The 22048-nt window shown below is 43.1% G+C and overlaps 2 protein-coding genes across 3 annotated transcripts in view; one reads left to right on the forward strand and one right to left on the reverse strand.

Moving 5' to 3' along the window:
- LOC126983513 (myeloid leukemia factor 2-like) overlaps nucleotides 1–5676 on the forward strand; it is a 39061-nt gene extending 33385 nt beyond the window's left edge. Inside the window, 1 exon segment of the mRNA XM_050836270.1 lies at nucleotides 426–5676. Coding sequence (XP_050692227.1) covers nucleotides 426–501 — 76 coding nt within the window. The 3' untranslated portion in view covers nucleotides 502–5676.
- Nucleotides 5677–5685: 9 nt separating this feature from the next.
- Nucleotides 5686–21723, reverse strand: LOC126983514 (ribosome-recycling factor, mitochondrial-like). Of its 2 annotated transcripts, XR_007735949.1 has the most exons (7): nucleotides 21529–21722; nucleotides 19297–19551; nucleotides 17789–17929; nucleotides 10540–10750; nucleotides 8170–8329; nucleotides 6398–6551; nucleotides 5686–5828 (listed from the first exon to the last, which is right to left on the reverse strand). XR_007735949.1 is itself a non-coding variant. In XM_050836271.1 (6 exons), the coding sequence occupies exons 2-6, from the start codon at nucleotides 19544–19546 to the stop codon at nucleotides 6468–6470; spliced, it is 846 nt and encodes a 281-aa protein (XP_050692228.1). In that variant the 5' UTR covers nucleotides 19547–19551; nucleotides 21529–21723; the 3' UTR covers nucleotides 6270–6467. The 2 variants fall into 2 exon arrangements, 1 of the variants encoding a protein (XP_050692228.1); XM_050836271.1 differs by lacking the exon at nucleotides 5686–5828 and having other exon boundaries at nucleotides 6270–6551; nucleotides 21529–21723.
- Between the last annotated feature and the right edge of the window lie 325 nt (nucleotides 21724–22048).

Below are 22048 nucleotides of genomic sequence, written 5' to 3' on the forward strand. Positions count from 1 at the left end.
ATCCCACCGAGCTGAAGCTTGATACCAGAAGCATCACCTCTTTGGTGGGTCCAGAGGCTGTACAGGAGTGCCAGGACAGAATGTGGATGTAAGGTTATGATCGGAGGAGCCCAACAGAGAGAACAGTTTGAAAAAATATGCCGAAGAAGTATGAGTTGGGAAGAAGTTTAGTGTTGGGTGTGTCTCCAAAGTGGTTAGGGTGTAGGGTGATGTGTGTATAACGTGTCAACGCTTTCTTTAGTTTAACAGAATAAGCTTAAGGATTAGAGATTAGGCAGAGGTCTAGTGTTGGGCGTGTCTTCAAGGCGGTCAGGGATATGTGAAAGGTCATGTAGTGCTGTGTGTGGGGTGCTGTGTGGGGTGTCATGTAGTATGTGTAGGGTGTCATGTCTAATACCTGTTAATGCTTTCTTGTGTCTTCCCAGGGAGGAGTGGGCAAGGAGGAGAGACAGGGAGGAGCGCGGGCACAGGTCTTACCGTCGTTACCAACCCACCATGTAACGGCTGCCGGCGCCGACCCCATGAGCCACACACACAACACAGCATGGACACGACAGCGGCAGACACCGTGGCTTGCGTCGGAGTAGCTGGGTACTGAGAAACTCAGCGACGGCAGCGACGGAGCGTTCACTATCCACCTAGCGTTAAGGCCCCAGGCATATACTGGTATTTTGATAAGAGCGTCTAGTTTCCATACGATAGTCATCCTGTAAGCCAACCGTTTTGATATCTATCCGCAGTATATATGAACATGTATAGGGACGTACTCTGACTCGTCACCCGACTGCCAAATATATAGTTAGCCGGTCAGACTGGCAGCCCTGTGAGGTGTGAGGGCAGATGGAGGGCAGGCCACTGTGTGTGTGTGTGTGTGTGTGTGTGTGTGTGTGTGTCAGCATGTGTTCGTGGTGCAGCTTGCATTATCTCTTAGGACAGGGCACTTTAAATGGCTCTGGTTTGTGTTATGTGGCCTTGTTGAGGTGATGGCAAGTCAGGCATGTTTTCAGCTGCATGTGTTCCGTGTGTTCCATCGCAAGACACAGGTACAGCCCTCAGAGCCCTAACACGTACTTCCTGCAGTTGTGTTCCATTTTCCATGAGAAGCCTTACCAAACACAGCCCCAATGCTCCCTGAAGCCCATTATGGTAATCTACTTGAACTCAGGCACTGTTGTGAGGTCTTGCTGCCTCCCGATGTTATACTCTATCTTAAGGTGAAAATGCATCAGAGGAGAAGCCTTGCCTGCTACCCTCCTACCTGACTCTATCTGAAGCCAGATTTTGCCCAACCCCCGTTGGATCAGCTGTCCAGCAATCACCAGCACCAGAGCAGTCATGCCCTTCCTGTCACCCATGGGAGGAGCTGCATGCCTGACGTGTTTTCACTTTAGGGGGAATTGACTGTAAATTCCTTAAAATAACTTGTGGTTGAGGGTCAAAGGTTAATATTCTGCCTGTTCATTGGATGTTTTCCCTGCACTGACCTTGTGACTGACCCCAAGTTATTGTCAGGAGATGCCCCAGTATGCTGGATGTGATGGATGGGAAAATAATACTTTAGTTACAAAAGGCACTTTATAAGAGTTTTACAGTACACTCCTCAGCCAGCAGAAACAATCTCGGTGTCTCCACGTTGTGTCACTTATGTACAATCGTGCTTGCCGCTGGGTCTACAGAACACAATAGTTACCGAGGCTGTCGTAAGAAGTAACACAGTAACAGGGACTTGGAGTAGAACAGTAACATAACCAACCTTGTCACTTAAAAAAAGGTATTAAGTTACAACATTAGCCTACATGAATGCAGTATTTCAAATATTTCAAACTTTGTCAGGCTTGAAAAAAGAATTAATTTACAACACAACATGAATTTAGTATTCTAAATATTTACATGTGCCATCAACCTGTCTCAGTATTGGTAGAGCAATGTGTGTGTGGGGAGTCCTTCCTTTTACTAATATCTAGGCTTGTCCAGGAAGCATTACACCAGACTCCCTGGTAAAGTCCAAACGTTCTCCCTGGACAGCAGAGAAAATCCTTACACACCCACCTATTGCTGTCATCACTGTATAACATTACAGTGCAGAGCAGCAAACTGAGAGGCACGAATGGAAGATTTTATGAGTAAATGTCGTGGTCCAGGGTTACCTTGCCTTTGCCTTCAACTCAATATCTCATGCTGTATTTAACCTCAGATCTTAGATGGGCTTTGAGATGCAAGCGTTGGTAAGCATGTCATGGCAGAAACCAGTCAGTCGGTGAGTGTGTCAGTCTGTGGGGCAGCTGTGTGTAGATGAATGAAGCGTCTGGGGCAGCAGTGTGTGTGTGAGCGAGTGAAGTGGCCTGTTTTCTGAAGTGATCATCCTCCCCAACTGTATAACTTATTATTCCCTGAGTCTAGGCCCCTACTCCCACCCTACCAGTGAGGTGAATGGAACTCTTATTCAGCGACTAATCTTATGTTAAATGAATGAGCAAGTAAGGCAGTGAAATTCCCCAGTACCCAACTACCCAGACTAGTAGGTATATAATTTAGCACAGGAGTTCATGAAGACTTCCAAGAGTTCTAGAATAGTGATTTAGCCTTAATGAGGAATGTATTCACACGTTTTATGTTCACACAAACCCCCACACCTCCAACCTTGGTATGAGTGGCTGACCCTCCCATCAGTCATAGTATAGGGCAGTGTGATCACCTTCACCATGGGCGCCATGTTACCAAAAGAGCTGTGTGAAATTAATGTTGATACGAGTGTTTTTTAGCGTTCTGGGTATGGTTAGGATCTTGAAGTATCTAGAACACAAAAACAAAACAAATTATCAGCATCAGTTTTAATATTGCATGATTATTGGTAACAACATGGCCACATTCTCCTATTTTATGGCCCCCCCCCCCCCTCCCCTCCCTGATGCCTCCTCTGTACCTCCTCCCTGTGAGTCATGGGTCCCAGTGTTGTGTTACAAGGTTTTAGCAAGGAGTCAAACACCAATACTAATGGAGCAGACTTGAGACAGTGATCCACAAGCTGGCAAAATGCTGTGGTTGAAATGTGCAGTGGATTGATGAACTTAAAGTATTGCAATTGCCCCATCTGATTATCCACCTGATTCTCCTTCTGCCAAAACATATGCAGTGGATTGACAAACTTATAATACTGCAATTGGCCCATCTATATCCACTTGTTTCTCCTGCTGGCAAAACACTCATGTATCCAACACTGTTTCTGAAGAGCCAGCTGGTGAGAGCATTTCAGCTGCCACATTTTGCTAGCTTGTGCATCTGGTCTCTCTTAACCCGGCAGCTTTGGCGGACCCCGTTTGGGGCTCCTGTGAGTCGGTCCGCTGCAATGGCGGACCCCGTTTGGGGCTTGGCTCAAAACCCCTAATTCGAGCTAATTGTAGGTGGTGGTGACATAGAGCAACCCACCATGCATACCCTGGATCATTGTGGTGGGCTTATTTGTCATAGGTGGTGCTGTAAGGTCATGGCAGACTGAATTAGCTATCCATACAGTAATCACTTGTTAAATTCTCTAAAGTAGACAACAAGCGACTCTTGGCTAGATGCCACGCTTCACGAGACTTTATTTTGTAACAAACACCTCCCAAAAAGAATGGAGTTTGAGTAAAAGTAAATATTTTTATCAGCTTTATGGTTATGAGAGGAGTACTCTGATATATGTTCCATGCTCTTTTCTTAGTCTCAAAATGCAATGTAATGTTGACATTTCTAGGCCACTTCTCGGCTTTCCCATAGCCGAAGCCCACGGGTTAATGAATCTCTTAGCAAGAATGACATAACACAGTGGATGGGATGCCTAGAAGTGTGTTAGGCCAAGTGTCTGACCTCTGAGGCAGTTAGCAAATAGGTATAATGAAATGCATTGACCCCCTGGATGAAGCTTGTTGAGTTTGCATTGCACTGTGTAGTAATTCTGTGGGAGCTATTTATTCATCTTTCTCACTAGATTAACGTCTGGCAAGTATTATATCCTATAGTTTCCATGTGTAACAGAACCATAGAGTAGGGGAGTGTGGCCAGTATCACAGGAGAGGTGCGTGAAAGTCAAGTTGATGCTGATATAATAATGTTTTGTGTCTGCTCTGGTACTTTTCCGAGATCCTGGCCATATCTAAAGCAGAGAAAGAAAACACTGTTGTATCAGTGTCACTTTAAATTTTGGGCTGTTCTTTTGGTAACAAGACGGCACCTGTGATGAAGGTGGCCACACACTCCTATGATATGGCTCTGGCAGGTAATATAGGGTGTTAAAGTAGCCTGACTCCACTATACAGAGAGAAAGAACAGGCAGCTTCACAGACCTTCACTACATGGGACAGTAAAGCCACTCAGCACTACTAATCCGGGGAGTTGTTGGTGCCTAGAATGACAGACAGGCTGACCACACTACTATAATAATATACCTCACCCCCTCCCTTCCCCACTCCCACCCACATGGAGACCTGGTGTTTAGTTTAGTCACTAGACTGTGTCCTGCTCAAGTAGGTGACCACTTTGTTACCACACATGAGGCATTTGCTACTCAGTCTTTAGGTTTAACTCGCAGGAAGTCAACTAGAGTCTGTTCCATCTCAGGAAAGAAACTGGCCCTCCCATATTGTTGCAATCCGTGCATAACTGAATACAACACTGCTTGAGACAACAGAATGCATTGCAGATATATATAAGAGATATTCACATAGGCTAGTGTATGGCTTGTTGGAGCCTCTTGCTAGGCTGTGACATGCATATATTTCGTATATATATATATATATTTCATCAACACATAATATTTGCTACTTGTATTTATATGTTTAGAAAAAATGTAAATATACTGTATTCTGTTATTTTTCAATGTACTGTTGTCTCTAGCACTGTTTTATATCAGTTACCTACTTGCTGAAAGGAATGCACGGATTGTAACTAGGTGTGGTGGATGTTCAAGGCCAATTTCTTCTCTGAAATGGATCAGATCAAAGTATTCTGCAGCACGCATTGCACACGTCAGTTTCTGTTGCTTAAGTTCTACATAGAGGAAGGTCCTGCTAAATAATTTATAGTTTTAATGATTTTTTTAATTGTTTGATGCAGATGGGAGTTTGTATTAGCCCCAGATCTTGTTTTAGCACCCTAACAAGAGTTCCTTTTTAGCACTATTCTCTGGCGACATACAGAACAGTATTCGCAATTCAGTTATTCTTCCCCATGGGAGTTGCCTGCAGGATGATGCTTCTCCAGAGTCTGTGTATTCAAGTGTACCTTCACCCAGAGCCACAGAACAGGAGAGTGTGGCCACCTTCATCACAGGCTCCATGTGAAACTCATCTTGATGTTTTCTAGTCCTCTGGGTATCTAAGGATTCTGACCACCCAGAGCACATGAAAAACACTGTTGTATCAGCATCAATTTGAATTTCACACGGCTCTTTTGCTACCAATGAAAGTGGCCGCACTCTCCTGTTCTACGGCTCTGCCTCCACCAACACACTCTGGACTGGGTGACCTAATCTTGTCAATACTCTGCATATTCATGTAAATGTAAACCTTAAGGCTGTGTCAGGGGAAGTACTTGAAATGTCTGTTTTTGTTTCCTTGGACATTCTGATGTTCCTTTATGAATGACATGTTTGATGACGTTGTGAGAACCTGAGTGGTGAAACAAATCCTAGAAACCTAACCTGAGTGTGTCATTATCCTCTGTATGTGTGGCATCAGCAAGGCGCCCCAGACCTTGGTGGGTGGGTGTGTTCCTGTGCCTCCCAAGGGTGAGTAAGCTACAAGTTCTCAACACTGCATCACAGCTCCAGCTCTGCCCTGCCAAGCTGTCATCTGGGGAGGCAGGTGGACATCAGAAAACAATGGTAAGTTGTCCATAAACAGGTATCTTGGGAAACCTGGGGAAGGTTAACCGTGGTAACTTGGATGTCACACCGGCCCAATGTCCCAGTTGATGGGTTTTCCCACAATAGGCTCAAGGACCAATGGGACTGAGATGAGCACTGCTGCCATACACAACAGCTGCGCGTGGCCTTAGCGCTCAGCTCCGTCGCATTGACCCTTGAGCCTGTGATGGGAAGAACCCGTCACTGCAGGACACAGGGCCAGTGTGAAATCTGGGTTACCACAATTTACCTTTACCAAGTGTCCCCAGGTACCCATTTATCGACCAGCCCGAAAGGGAGGATGAACAGCTGAGTGGGCTGCACGGCGACTGCCCGAGCCAGGATTCAAACCAAAGCCCACGGATTCATGGCTAAGCACACTAACCACTGCACAACTCCAGAGAATGTTTATAATTATCTATATTTTCATATGTTAATACCTCAGATAAATTTCCCAGTTCATTTCCTGGTATGTGTAATGATTATAATGGCACACAAACTTTGGATGCGCTCTACCTCGGTGGTGAGCTGCCCGTCCAAGCCAACCATCAGTGTGTCGCTGCAGCGCACTGTGGGTCCGGACGTCCTAGCTGGTCCTCAGTAACTCCTTCTGCTTGGCCTGCATCATGCTCTCAGCTTCCTGCATGTGGGCTTCTGCTATCTCCCTGATCTGAGAAGTGAGGAAAGTGGGCGTGAACGTTGCAATTCATCGAGGTCACAAAGGTTGTATTCTAAGACGTTTTTGGCTCATTACAAATATTTTTTCAAGGCCACAAAACAGAGCAGTGAGGTTCTCAAAAGGTTCTTTAAAGCTACGGTCACACTTGCTATTGTTAACGCTAGCCTGGCTTTTGTTTTCGCTGGCTTGCCAGCGATACGCACGGCAATCTGGTCACACCACATGCAAAGTCCGCTAGCTAGCTAGCTAGCGGATCATATCATAACAACACTAGCCGCTATGGAGGAATCACTTCTTGGATTCGCTCTGCCCACAATTACTCTTGCCACTTGTTTTGTAGCCAGTGAGGACTTAGAAGAAAAGAAAAGTGAAACGAAAGTGGATAAGACCATGGCTGGCAAGTGTGTTCGCTCTTGCTCTTGCTCTTGCTGTACAAGTGACCCGTTGGAAAGTCACCGAGGTGAAATGAGAACTGAATATTATATTTCCATTAAAGAAAAAAAATACATTTGGAAATTTTCTTGTATTGTCGTCTAGCTCTTTTCTTATGCATTTAAAGTCCCTCCCCAAAAAGAAATGGAATATTTTTTTGATCGCATGTATGCTGAATAAACGATAGTTTCTTATTACCTTCCACTCGGCTACCACTACCGCTAGCAGTACGGCCAGTGCAAACAGTCCGTATCGATAGCTCAAAGCAGCCGGTATCAATCGCTTGTGCAGCGCAAATGGCTGACCGATCAAGCCGTACCGCTTGATCCAGCGATATCAGTAGCTAGTGTGACCGCACCTTAACCTGTAAACCGCTGTACACCTCTCAGGTGGCTTTTTCGAGAACATGCTGTATGCCTCTTGGAAGCGCGATTTTTACATTGCTTCTATAAAATTGCTGAGCCTGGTTAGCATAGCATCCCATGTTTCATTTTTCATCTTAATCATGCAGATCTTGTCATTGGTTTGTCGTCTGTCAAGGGTGATAAATACATTTGTATGGGAAGCCTATTGAGTCACTGAATTCACGATCCTACTCACTGTCTCTTCTCTGTTACGCTGTAAATACACTTGGCCCTCGATTTAACAGATTAAAAGGGGGGATAGGTGGTTCCTGTTGCTTGAAAAATCTGTTGCTTAAAAATACGGTTTTGACGTTTCTAAAGCTGGTGTCACACCGGACAAATCTACCCAGCCTCCCTTCTAGATCGGAACAATTTTTTTTTTATGTTCCGGGTAGCCAGGCATATGTGTGTGAGCGGCCCCGGCCGCGCGCCTGACTTGGGCAGCTGACGGGCGGCTGATGATGATGGTGGTAATGATGGATGTCGGCTAAATACTACATAAATAAAGGAAACAAAACAGAAATACGTAGATGTAAAAAAAAAAAAAAAAAAAAAAAAAAAAAAAAAAAAATATTAAACAAAAGAGAGAAAGTAAAAAGAAGTAGTAAAGAAAGAATAAGAAGAGAAAAAGTATACTACAAAAAAAGGAGGCAAAGAGAAAAAGAAAAAAAAAGAACATAGATAAAGAATAAAAAGAAAACAAGGACTGAAGAAAAATATGAATCCAAGGTTAGACGAGGGCAGAGCCGGTCGCCACAACACCCGAAACTCACCCTGAGCTGCACATTGAAGAGGAGGTCGTCCGAAAACTTCCCCTCCTTGTTCCTTGCCTTGCGGATGTACTGGTTCTGCGCCTCCCTCAGCTGGTCCTTGGCCTTGTTGAACATGGTCTTGGCGCCCTTAGCCAGGCTCTCGCGGTGCTCCTTCGTCACTCTGGGGAACAGGCAGCAATGTTTTATTTATTTACTTATTTTTTCTCACAGTAAAGGAAGTACAATGACACTGGGAAAGGAGAGGAGAGGAGAGGAGGGGAGGGGATGGGAGAGGAGAGGAGAGGAGAGGAGGGGAGGGGATTGGATGGGAGAGGAGAGGAGAGGGGGGGAGGGGATGGGAGAGGAGAGGAGAGGAGGGGAGGGGATGGGAGAGGAGAGGATGGGAGAGGAGAGGAGAAGAGGGGAGGGGATGGGAGAGGAGAGGAGAGGAGGGGAGGGGATGGAAGAGGAGAGGAGGGGAGGGGGTGGGAAAGGAGAGATAGATACACACACACACACACACACACACACACACACACACACACACACACACACAAAAAAAAAAAAAAAAAAGGCTCCAATCACTGTCCCAATAAAAGAGAGTTTAGAAAGAGGCTGGTTTTTTTTATTTATTTATTTTTTTTTTTTATAGAAGGATGAGTTTAAGGAGGGAAAGAAAGGGATGGAACAGGAGGTAATGTTAGTGTCTTTCTTTTCTACTTAAACAGGAGGATGTTTAGGGAGTGAAAGGGCGGAAGGAGGTGATATAAAGAGAGTGTGGGGTTGTAAGTAAGAGTGTATGAGAGTGGCTGAAAGAATAATTGAGTGAGTGCAGTTACCACATAACATATAGCCTGAGTCATTTTTTTGAGCCTCAATCAATTTTTCATCATATGGTGAATTATTTGATGAATTTACTTTGACATTCTAGTGCTCTAAAATCCACCTATATGACAAGTTAACGTAGAGCAGACCGGGGTTCTTAACCTCTTGATGATCCCAGACCCACACTGGATTGCTCACTATGGTCACATACCCCCTTCATTTGACTGCCAAAGTCATTACCAGTCCTACTTAATAGATGAATTCCAACAATATCAACAGCTTGATTATCTAATACACACACACATGCCTACGGCTCAACTGCCATTTCAAATTTGAAACACAGGATGAGGAGGTGAAGTGTCTCTAGATGTTCATGACAGGGTTGCCAAATTTTTTAGTGGCTTGATGTTTTTCCCCATATTTAGAACCACACTTAATTGCTTTCCAAATTTTATAATATCTATTCTGAAGAAGAAAAAAATAAAATAAAACTGTGAGCTAATCAATTTTAGATTGATGAAATAACAACTCATAAATACTGAATAGCAGTGCAAGTCATAATATACCATTCCAACTGACTATGAATCCCTTCAACACAAGGACACGTATACTGCGTCCTTGTGTGCCCCGTACCGTATCCGAGGACGCGCATACTGCGTCCTGGCTCGCTTTAGCCAGTATATGAGTTATTTCATTTTTGTATATTAATGCTTACATCTCAAAATTATCAATTAATTTAAATTTCTTTATGTGCACCATTTAATTCTGCATGTTTTCATCTATAATACATGATGATTATGTTGAGTTTATGGCTGAAAACTTGTTATATTCAATAGCGACATTTGAAATTTGGCGCACGCGGTGATCCCGGATACGGCGCGGGGCACTGTTTTGGCCCGGCTGTGGTGAAAGGGTTAATTAATAATTCAAATATATAATAATATTCAGAGATTAAGTCCCATAGCTCCAGCATTTGGTTCCCATACCTCCATGGGGTATGGATACCCCTGGTTATGAACCCCTGACTTAGAAAATGAGTTTTTTTCAGTCTCCTAATGAGAAAAAAAAAATGACAGCAGGCAGTTAGTTTATGAAGGTGAGGATGTAAACATTCATGGACACACATTCATAGACACATACAGACAACAAATGGAAAGAGGAAAGTTAGGAGGATAAGGAAAGGAAGGAGAGAGGGAGGCAGGGTTGAACGCAAAGGGGAGGGAAAGAGGAGGGAGGGAAGTGAGTTCGGACAGAAGGAGGTGAAAGAGGAGGTGCGGGATGAAAGAGTACGGACACACATAAAAACAGACAAACTAACAGAGCACACTAACCACAATGCACAACGGCGCTGGGAAAGGAGAGGAACGACAGACATACATGAAGAAGAAAAAACAGACACAGACATCCATACACACAAAAAAAGACACCCAACAGATCATGCTAACTACAATGACGCTGGGCAAGGAGAGGAACAATAGACATAGACAAAGAAGAAGAAGAAAGGAACCAGACACAGACATCAACGCACACACACAAACAAACACACAAACAGAACACGCTAATCACTTTGGTATGGGCACAATTACGCTGGTCCCCTCCTGCTGTGGGTTGAGGTTCATGCCAGCGCTGCGCAGAGCCACCACGATGCCTGGCAAGGCTTGGGGGAAGGCCGCCGCGCTGATCACCACCACCTGCGGGGACTTGCGCGACACCTGGGCCACCTCGTTAAGTGGGTACTCGTCGCCCTCAAGCTGAACAGGTAGGGTTTCAATGCTACCTGTGGATGGAGGGAGAGAGAGGTGAGGAGACAGAATGAGGAGTATATGGAGAAAAGTGTAGCAGTATAAATAGGGAGGAAAGGGAAAGGGAGGGAGGGAGGGAGGGAGGGAGGCAGAGGAAGAGGGAGAGGGGAGGTTAGGAGAGGGAGGGAAGCTAGGAGAAGAGTTTTTTTTTTTACATCTAAAGAAACGGCTCAAGGGCAACAAAAAAAAGGTGTAAAAAAACAAAAAAAAAAAAAAAAAAAAAAGCCCACTAATCGCTATTCCCACAAAGACAAAAGTAATGAGCGGCCAAAAGAGAGGTCAATTTCGGGAGGAGAGTTGTCTTGATACACTCCTCTTGAAAGAATTCAAGTCAAATGCAGGAGGAAATATAGACAAAGGAAGGTTGTTCCAGAGTTTACCAATGTAAGGGATGAAAGAATGAAGATGCTGGTTAACTCCTGCATAAGGGGTTTGGACAGTATGGGGATGAGCATGAGTAGAAAGTCGCGTACAGCGGGGACACGGGAGGGGGGGAGGCATGCAGTTAGCAAGTTCAGAAAAGCAGTCAGCGTGAAAATATTGATAGAAGAAAGAAAGAGAGGCTTAGACTCCACTCTGTCCAGAAGAGCTGTGTGAGTGGAACCCCCCGACACGTGAGATGCATACTCCATACGAGGGCGGACAAGGCCCATATAAATGGATAGCAACTCTGTGGGGGAGAAGAACTCGTGGAGACAGTACAACACGCCCAGCCTCGAGGAAGTTTCCAGTTGAGATTTTGAGTTAAGGATAGACTGAGGATGTTTAGTGTTGAAGAAGGTGATAGCTGGGTGTTGTCAAAGAATAGGGGATAGTTGTTTGGAAGATTGTGTCGAGTGGATAGTGGAGAAACTGTGTTTTTGATGTGTTGAAAGACACCAGGTTCTTCTTGCCCCAATTGAAAGTAATAGTAAGGTCTGAGGCTAAGCGTTCTGCAGCCTCCAGCCTTGAGTCGTTAAGTTCCTGTAGGGTGGGTCTTCTATTAAAAGAAGTTGAGTAATGCTGAGTGGAGTCATCGGCATAAGAATGGATAGGACAGTTCGTTTTAGAAAGAAGATCATCAATGAACAACAGAGAGAGGGAGATAGGACAGAACCCTGTGGGACACCACTGTTAATAGGTTTAGGGGAAGAATAGTGACCGTCTACCACGGCAGAAATAGAACGGTCAGAAAGGAAACTGGAGATAAAGGTACAGAGAGAAGGATAGAAACCGTAGGAGGGTAGTTTGGAAAGCAAAGATTTGTGCCAGACCTTATCAAAGGCTTTTGATATGTCCAGCGCAATAGCAAAAGTTTTACTGAAACGGCTAAGAGAGGATGACCAAGAGTAGGTTAGGAAGGCAAGATCACCAGTAGAACGCCCCTTGCGGAACCCACACTGGCGGTCAGATAGAAGGTCAGAAATGGAAAGGTGCTTTTGAATCTTCCGGTTAAGGATTGATTCAAAAGCTTTAGATAGACAAGAAAGTAAAGCTATAGGACGGTAGTTTGAGGGATTGGAACGGTCACCCTTCTTAGGCACAGTCTGTATGAAGGCATACTTCCAGCAGGAAGGAAAGGTAGATGTTGACAGGCAGAGGGGAGAGAGTTTGACCAGGCAGGGTGTCAGCACAGAAGAACAGTTTTTAACCCGCAAACTGCTGTACGCCTTCTGGGCGGCTGAGCGGTAAGCTGCTGTAAGCCTTCTGGAAGCGGGCTTTTCAAACAGGCGCCAAAAAGTTTCCGCCGCGGCTTCAGATACTGCCAGAAAAACATTTTTGTGATAGAAAAATCTAAGAAATATGCAGGATACAACACATTTGAGCTACAGATATGTGTATTGTAATATTTATGACACGTTTATGTAACTTAGATATCATTTATTGAAGGTCAATCTCTCGCTGATATAGCCGCACTAGGCGACGCACTCAGAATCTCAGTCCCGCAGCTTACGGGTTAAGGACAACAGGCACTCCATCAGGTTCATAAGCCTTCTGAGGATTGAGGCCAGAGAGGGCATAGAGAACATCATTCTTAAGAATCTTAATAACAGACATAGTGGAGTCAGAGAGGGGACGAGTAGAAGCAATATGCCCTGAATCCTCAAGAGTGGAGTTTTTAGAGAAAGTCTGAGCGAAGAGTTCAGCCTTAGAGATAGATGAGACGGCAGTGCTCCACACGCGGGTGTCCACTATTGTGGACACCCGCGCTTTAAAGGTTAATTAATTAATAACCCTTAAAGTGCGGGTGTCCACAATAGTGGACAGCCGGAGCGTGGGCTTGTAGCGCGGGTGTCCACAATAGTGGACAGCCGGGCGTGGTTTAGAAAGCTGGTGTCACAATAGTGGACAGCGGGCGTGGCTTATGCGCTGGTGTCCACAATAGTGTACAGCCGGGCGTGGGCTTAGTAGCTGGTGTCCACAATAGTGTACAGCCGGGCGTGGCTTAGAAGCGCTGGTGTCCACAATAGTGTACAGCCGGGCGTAGAAGCTGGTGTCCACAATAGTGTACAGCCGGGCGTGTAGCGCGGGTGTCCACAATAGTGTACAGCCGGGGCGTGGGCTTGTAGCGCGGGTGTCCACAATAGTGTACAGCCGGGGCGTGGGCTTGTAGCGCGGGTGTCCACAATAGTGTACAGCCGGGGCGTGGGCTTGTAGCGCGGGTGTCCACAATAGTGGACATGGCATTTTTTTAATGAACGCGCCGCCAGATTTGATTAGTTTGTCGTCAAGTACAGTAAACATGCCGTGTTTGAGCTTTATATGGGTATGGTACACAGAAGCTGTAAAAAAGTGATGCTTTTTATTGCTAAATAATAGAAAATAAGAACAATAGAGGTGGGTATCTGTCTATAATAATATGTTTTCATAGTTCCTACTTCATAACTCTGTACTCGTTCTACCAATGCTTATATGGTGTTCAAATTAACGTTAAAGGACAGCTAAGGAAAAGGACTTTACAATGATACCTCATTCAGCAACGTTAGCTCAGTAAGAGAGAAGATACTTGAGGTTGAAGTGAGGTGTGTTTTTGAGTGAATATGCCCGCGTGGCAGGCCAGGCGTGGCAAAATCTAGCCCGCGCTTTAAGTGTTAAGGAGTGGAGGGAAAGATGAAGAAGTGAAGTTGGAGATGTTTTTGGCTAGATGCCAGAAGTCCTGGGAAGAATTTGAAAAAGCAAGTTTTGGCATTTTCTATTAATGAAGGAGTTTTTGGTAAGTCGGAGAATAGATCTGGCACGATTCTGGGCAGAAATGTAAAGATCATGGTTAGCAGGAGTTCGAGTTAAGAAAAAGAGGCACGCTAGGGAGAGATAGAGGGGAAAGAGGAAAGTTAAGGGAGGGAGGGAAGTTAGGAGGACAAAAATGAGAAGGACAGAGGGAGGCAGGGTAGAACATGAAGGGGAGGGAAAAAAGGAGGGAGGGAGGTGGGTTAGAATAGAAGGGAAAGAGCAAATGAGAACAAGAGACAAGGGATGAGAGAGTAAGGATGTAAGGAAGAGGAAGAGTAAAGGAGAGTAACAGTGAAAGATTAAAAATAAGGTAAGTAAGGAAGTAAGGAAGAGTAAAGGTATCAGTAAGGGAGAGAGCGAGGGACACACACACACACACACACACGAAGAAGAAGAATCAACTCGTGGAACAATTTCAAACAAGCAAGGAATGAATATACAAAGATTAGAAGAGAAGAAAAACGGAAATATGAAAAAGATATAATCGACAAATGCAAAGACCAACCTAAATTATTTTATAGACATGTGAACGGCAAATTAAAGAATAGAGAAACAATCGATAAATTGAAAATGGATGGAACTACATATGAAGACCCAGCAGAGATGACAGAGATGATGAACAACAGCTTTCATAGAGTGTTCACAAAGGAAGACGAATTCGTACAACCACTGGGCCAGGAAAGAGGAAAGGTTATGCAGGAGATACAGTTAACGGTGCAGGAGGTCAAGGAAAGCTTGAACAAGCTGGATGTAAGAAAGGCGACAGGGCCGGATGAAGTATCAGGGTGGATCCTGAAAGAATGTAGTGAGCAACTTGCAGAGAAACTGCACTCCATAATGAGCGCCTCCCTGAGTGAAGGAAGGGTACCACAAGATTGGAAGAGAGCAAACATAGTACCAATTTATAAAGGAGGAAAGAGAGAGGACCCATTAAATTACAGACCGGTATCACTCACTAGTGTGGTTGCGAAGATATGTGAGAGGCTAGTTAAAAACAGGTGGTCGGATTTTTTGGAAAGGGAGAGAATTATCTCGGATAGCCAGCTTGGATTCAAGAGAGGGAGATCTTGTGTCACCAACTTGTTATGTTATTACTCAAGGGTGACAGATTTAATGCAAGAGAGAGAAGGCTGGTGGGATGGAGTGTACCTGGATTTGAAAAAGGCATTTGACAAAGTACCGCACAGAAGACTAATTTGGAAAATTAAAAATAGGGGTGGAGTGGGTGATGGACTGATTAAGTGGCTGGAGGACTTCCTAACTAACAGGGAAATGAGGACAATAATCAAGGACAAGGCTTCCAACTGGTGCCCAGCGAGGAGTGGAGTTCCACAAGGTTCGGTGCTGGCGTCAATAATGTTTGCTGTTTATATAAATGATATGGTGGACGGAGTGACCAGCTATGTGAGTTTGTTTGCAGATGATGCAAAGCTATTGAGACGAGTCAATGATGTGAAAGACTGTGAGGCATTGCAGAGGGACCTGGACAAAACATGGGAGTGGAGTGCATGGCAGATGGAATTCAATCTTGGGAAATGTAAAAAAATAGAGTTTGGTAGGAGTGGTAGAAGATGTGAATATGATTATAAGATGGGAAGTGAGATAATATGCAGAGGAATGGAAGAAAGAGATTTGGGAGTGACTATCTCAGAGAACATGTCACCGGACAAACACATCAACAGGATAACGGGACAAACTATGAATTTGCTGAGGAACATAAGGACGGCATTTGTGTATTTGGACAAGGAGATGATGAAGAAAATAATAGTTACAATGATAAGGCCAAGGTTGGAGTATGCAGCAGTGCTCTGGACTCCTCATGAAAAGAAGAATATAAGAAAGCTGGAAAGAGTACAGAGAATGGCAACTAAGATAGTACCGGAACTTAGGGATCGGACTTACGAGGAGAGACTCAATAGCATGGGGCTCACAACCCTGGAGAGAAGAAGAGAAAGAGGAGACCTGATAGCAGCGGCAAGCGGGGTGGAGAATCTGGACAGAGAGGACCTGTGTGTGTGGAGCGAGAGAGAAACGAGGACATGGAAAGAAGTTGAGGGCAACCACGTGTAGGCGAGATGTGAAAAAGTTTAGCTTCCCAAACAGAAGCATTGAGCTATGGAATGGACTGGAGGAGGAGGTGGTTTGTGCAAGAAACATTCATGATTTTAAGGAAAAGTTGGATAAGAGAGGATATGGAGACGGGTCAGCGCGAGCGTAACTCTTTTCCCGTATGTCACAACTAGGTAAATACAACTAGGCAACTAGGTAAATACACAAACAACAACAACAACAACAAAAACAAAAACAACAACAACAACACTGATCAGACCAAGGTTAGAGTATGCAGTGGCTGTTTCGTCACCACACAGGAAAAAGGATATAAGGAAATTTGAAAGGATACAAAGGATTGCAACTAAGATGGTACCACAACTATCAAGCCTGTCATACCAGACTACATAAACTGAAGGAACTGAGCCCACCAACACTTGAAGAAAGAAGAGACCTGATAGTGTTGTGCAGGAACACAAGTGGAATGAAAGTGTTGGATAGAAATGATTTGATCAAGACAGAAGGGAGGAGGCAACAAAGAGGACACACCAAGAAATTGAGAAAGGGGACTTGTTTGAAAGACAGGAATGTGGATACAAGGATACTAAACAAAGGCATTGTTGAAGTAGGCAGCGTCCATATTATGAAGGAAAAGTTGGATAAACATTGACTGGGGCGACAGGACTGACCCAGCTTGAGCTCAGGCCCTGTATACTACAAATAGGTAAATACCAGGGTTGGAAAAAATCATGATAAAAAAAAAAAAAAAAAAAAAAAAAAAAAAAAAAAAATTATTTGATTTGTCATATTTTTATTTAAATTGATTTTTTGATTTAAATGATTTTTTTCCATTAATCCTTGTTTGTTTCCACTGATTATTTGTTTCAGTCTTATGAGGCTGTTTTATTGTAGTAAACTTGGCCAATGTTAAAGAAACCATAGTTTAATATACATTATAAAATACCCTAGATGAGTTTTTCATACAAAAATCATTAATTTTATTTTATTTAGTTATTTATTTTTATTTTATATTTTTTCTTACGTCGAAGCCTGTAGCACCGGTAGGCTTTCTTGAGGGGCCTGGTGGTCAGCCCGAGCCCGTCCTGGTGCAGGCAAGTGTTTATAGTGGCGCCACCTTTTCTTGGTAGGACTAATAGTTTATTTTTTTTATGCTTTTGAATATTTTTTCTTGTAAGAGACGGCAATGATTCACTGGTGCCTGATTTGCTACAGGACCAGTACAGGATCACCACTGGACAAATAGACCTCATACTTCTCCTTTACATGTGCTTCACATGTTCTTCCTTCTTCCTTCTTCCTTATATATATATATATATATATATATATATATATATATATATATATATATATATATATATATATATATATATATATATATATATATATATATATATATATATATATATATATATATATATATATATATATATATATATATATATATATATATATATATATATATATATATATATATATATATATATATATATATATATATATATATATATATATATATATATATATATATATATATATATATATATATATATATATATATATATATATATATATATATATATATATATATATATATATATATATTTAATTTTGATTTAAATCAATTTAAATCACTTGATTTAAATAATTTGATTAAAATCACAACAACCCTGGTAAATACATATAGGTAAACACACACACACACACACACACACACACACATGTCAGCTACCCACCAGCAGACGATCTGAGGGAGAGATTCTTGATGTAGTCTTGCTTGAGGCTCTCCACAATGGTGGCGAAGTGGCTCATCATCTGCTCCACGTTCAGCACCTCCTCCATCTCCTCCTCTGACACATGGGCCTTGGCTGCCTTCCCTGCGGGGCGAGGAGGCGAGGTGATGGCCAGTTTGAAGAGGGAGAAAAAGGTATGTGATTTGTGGAGAGAATAGAAATGTGAGAAGTCAGACAGTTTGAAGAGGCAAAAAGAGATACATTGATATTTGTGGAAACTGGAAAGAGAATAACAATGTTGTTGGAGGTGACGGCCAGTTTGTAGAAGGAAAAATAAGAGATGTTGTGATTTGCGGAAGGAGAATAAAAAGCTGATACATGTCTGTATTTCCTCCTTCTGCCTATGACATGACCTCCTTCAAGTATCGAGACACCGCCTATCCTCCAAAAAATTGACCTCTCTATTGACAACTATTCTGAGCTCTTTTTTTATAGGGGTAGTGTTTAGTGGGCTTTTTTTTCTTCTCATTATTGCTTTTTTGCCCTTGAGCTGCTTCCTTTACTGTAATAAAAAAAATAATAATAAAAAAAAAATAATAATAAAAAATTTCTTGTGATTTCTGGGAGGGAGATAAATGTCACTCATTCGAAGCACAACAAAAACATACCAGAAAATTGTCTTGTCGAGAAACACAGCGTTAACCTTCTCGCGCACCGTAAGTTTCCAATAAGTTTCTGTTCCACTCACCATGCATTTCTCAGCCCAACCGGACTTTTTTTGCCGCCGCGATACTCTACATTCCCGGTTGTATTTTACCCTCACAGATATATTGTATCCCAATAAATCTGGTATCAATGGTTTCATAAAGACTTGTACTAGGTAGAGGAAAATATAATATATAAACAATACAGAGCTGTTTCAAGTCTCCGTATAGAGTATTGCAGACAACAAATCCTAAGTACAAACTCTTCCCCACTCGCTAGCTTGAAATTTTGTGGGCCAACTTTTTGAGCTGAATATAAGTTTTGAAGCAGAATTTCGTGAAGATTCTTATGGTATCCTCAAAATCCTCATATGCCTATTAGTTCCTGAGTTACACCGAGAAAACTGCATTTTTTTCCTATCCCATCAGAGTAGGCTAAAAAATATAAATCGCTCAAAGCTCCTCATCTATGCTCCTTAGAAAGGTTGTCATATGTTACCATTAAGAAACTTATCCCAACAAATGACACTCCCAAATTTGATGCATTTTCACCGAAAACTTAAATTTTAATCAATTTTTAAAAGTTTATGACACATTTTGCATCATCGTGCACCAAGACCTTTTACCCTTGATGATGCAAAATGTGTCATCATGCGCGAGAGGGTTAAGAAAAGTAGGAGCAGTGAGTAGTGTTTTTTTTTTTTTCATATTTTTTTCTTTTTTTTATGCCCTTGAACTGACTTGCTGGGAAAAAAAAAAAAAAAAAAAAATCTTAGCCCACCGACACCTCTATCAGCGGCCTCATACCTTTGCCCTTCTTGTCCTTGGACTTGGCATAATTCCGGGCCGGGATAAGGATGGCTGTGCAGGGCTGGAGGAGTGGGGCTGCGGGGTGCCAGCTTGAGGCTGCCCGGGATACAGTGCCAGCAGGGAGTGAAGGGGCCGAGGGAGGGCCGTGCCACCCCACCGCCCTGGCCTGGCACACCGCCCGCACCACGGACCATGAGGGGGCCAGTGCCAGCCTCACGGCCCTCCTCGCTGGCCCCAGGAGTGCCATGCCGCCTGTAGAGAAGGATTAAAGGCCTCAGTAAATAATCACTGCCCAACAATTTACAGGAGCTGGAGTTAGAAGAGGTTAGAGGTGGGGCTGTAACAGGACCGATGTGAGGATCTCAGCCAAGAATACATGATAAAAGGAATAACTGACCTCAACCAGAATATACAAAAAAAATTGACCTCAACCACGAATACATGAAAATAAAGAATTGATCTCAACCAAGAATACATGATAAAAAGGAATAACTGACCTCAACTAAGAATACATGATAAAAAGGAATAACTGACCTCAACTAAGAATACATGATAAAAAGGAATAACTGACCTCAACTAAGAATACATGATAAAAAGGAATGGATAATATTAGGAATAGCAGCTCCTCTAAGCAGGTGCGCATTCAGTATGGTGGTAATTACAACATTTCTAGCACGTACGATGGGGTTTTGACAAGCTGACAGGTGTGTTTATGTCACAAGGGTGTATTTTTCCAAGCTGGCCTCACAATTTTTTCTGAGTCCATTGTTATGGTTTCACGAGCGCCTCTATAGACAGACTGAACCTCATAGCTGCCTTGCAGTGCACCATACAAACTAGCTCCTAAGTCAGTAATATCCAGAACGCGAGTGGATCACGATTTCGGACATAAAATGGTCTTTACGAGTTCTACCTTATTTTCTTCTCTATATTAAAGCAAATAATGGTGCAAGTATTTGTATTTTATAATTTTAAACGATTACATTCAAGATGTATTACTACGCGGGGTGTATCGCGCAGGCAGTGCCACGTAGGCCTCGGCCCGCCATGATGGATGAATGGACACACTCACTCACTCACTCAAAATATCATTCTACTTCACCTCTCGGTAAGTGTTAACTAACTATTTAGCCTTTTTATTGGTAGTATCGCTCAGGAGGCACATATTGCGCCGTCATATAACCCAAAACCGAGTCTCTTCAATTATTTCAATACCACCATATGCGAACAGTGACACGGGCGTGTCACAGGGTCAGCGCTGTACACTTAACACTCAACAGCCTAGAGAGCGTTATATTGAGAGCCTGGGAACCTATGGAGATTCGAGGTTTTGGGTGTGAGAAGACAAACTGACTGAAATATGGGCCTCCAAAATTTCCCTAAAATCGGGAATGTCCCTAGTCACGAAACTTTGAGGAAAGTTTCCGAAACGTATTGTCTTTTAATCCACAATATTCGAACAGTGACATGGGCGTGTCACATGAGATGCGCTTATTTGGTGCCTCGCGGGCGCATCAAGCTGTGACAAGCACGCACCTCCAATATTGCCCCCACGATAATAATAACCTTTCCAAGGTCTCACACACTCCTGCACTTCTTTAGTTTTACCGGCCCATCATACATGTGGGGGTGTTGCCCCCCCTGGTTAGCAGTGGGGGTCAAGGCCCCCCCATTAGAGGTTAGGTTATAGTAAATTAAATACGCTCCCCTACAAAAAAAAAAAAAAAAAAAAAAAAATAGCAGGGGGGTCGAGGTTAGGTTATATAAAGTTTGGTAACAGTTGTTTCGGTATGCTCCCCCACAAAAAAAAAAGAAAAAAAAAAAAATGGCACATCATACATTATAATGTTAGGGATTTTCCTTACTTTTGAGACAAGGGAATTTTCCTTAATTTAAGGATTTTTCTAGGTAAATTTTGGAAGCCCATTTTCCAGTGATTTTGCCTTACCCCCCCAAAAAAACCCGGCTCCCCACAGGTCTCCAGGCTTGTGTTGGGGGCTAGGGGGGCTGGGGTGGTGGAGGGGGTGGAGCCGCTATTCCTAAGATTTCCCAAAGGAATAACTGACCTCAAGCAAGAAAACATGAAATAAAGGAACAATTGACCTCAACCAAGAATACATAAAATAAAAAAAATAATAATCATTGACCCCTTGCCGGCTGCTGAAGTGACAACCCTTCCTTCTCTCTCCTATTTTCTCCTCCTGCACCTTACACCGCTCCCATATTCACCTGCCAGATAGTTAAATGCTTCGTAATTCTTCAGACGGCGTGGCAGTCGTATGCAAGCTCAGCAGGTCACGAAAATATGCAAAGTAATGAGTGACTAAAAGTAGTAATCGGTCGGGAGTTTTGCCTTTGTAACGGCACTCTAAAAGCTATTGGAGTTTGGAGAGATGATCTTGATCTTGATGTCACAGGTGGCTCGGGATTTCTTCCCAGCCTGCAGGCCTTTGTATCGGCAGCTCCTGTGAAAAGAAAACAAAACGAAAACATGCGTGTTGGTCCTGGTCTTGGACTCCTTGTTATGACAATTGATCTCAAGTTTTTCACACGGCTCTTATTTTAGGGTTATTTTACATTAATTTTGGTTGAAAAGGATTAATTGTTGTTATTCTTGTAATTAGAAAAAGTTTACAAGTGCTACAGGCCCCGGAGTCGTTGAAATTTATATTAGGTAATGTGTTGTCTGTGTGTTTACAGTACGCCTCATAGTTTGGGTAATTTTACTTTAATTTTGGGAAAGAAGGAA

The sequence above is a fragment of the Eriocheir sinensis genome, chromosome 54 (assembly GCF_024679095.1).
Source record: "Eriocheir sinensis breed Jianghai 21 chromosome 54, ASM2467909v1, whole genome shotgun sequence".
Taxonomy (NCBI): domain Eukaryota; kingdom Metazoa; phylum Arthropoda; class Malacostraca; order Decapoda; family Varunidae; genus Eriocheir; species Eriocheir sinensis.

What these genes read in the sequence shown, in the direction of transcription:
- LOC126983514 (XM_050836271.1), bottom strand. Translation starts at nt 19,546, where the DNA reads ATGGCACTCCTGGGGCCAGCGAGGAGGGCCGTGAGGCTGGCACTGGCC. An exon ending in CAAGGACAAGAAGGGCAAAG is followed by an intron (nt 17,930 to 19,296) that starts GTATGAGGCCGC and finishes CTCGCCCCGCAG; the next exon opens with GGAAGGCAGCCAAGGCCCAT. An exon ending in CTCCCTCAGATCGTCTGCTG is followed by an intron (nt 10,751 to 17,788) that starts GTGGGTAGCTGA and finishes CTCCATCCACAG; the next exon opens with GTAGCATTGAAACCCTACCT.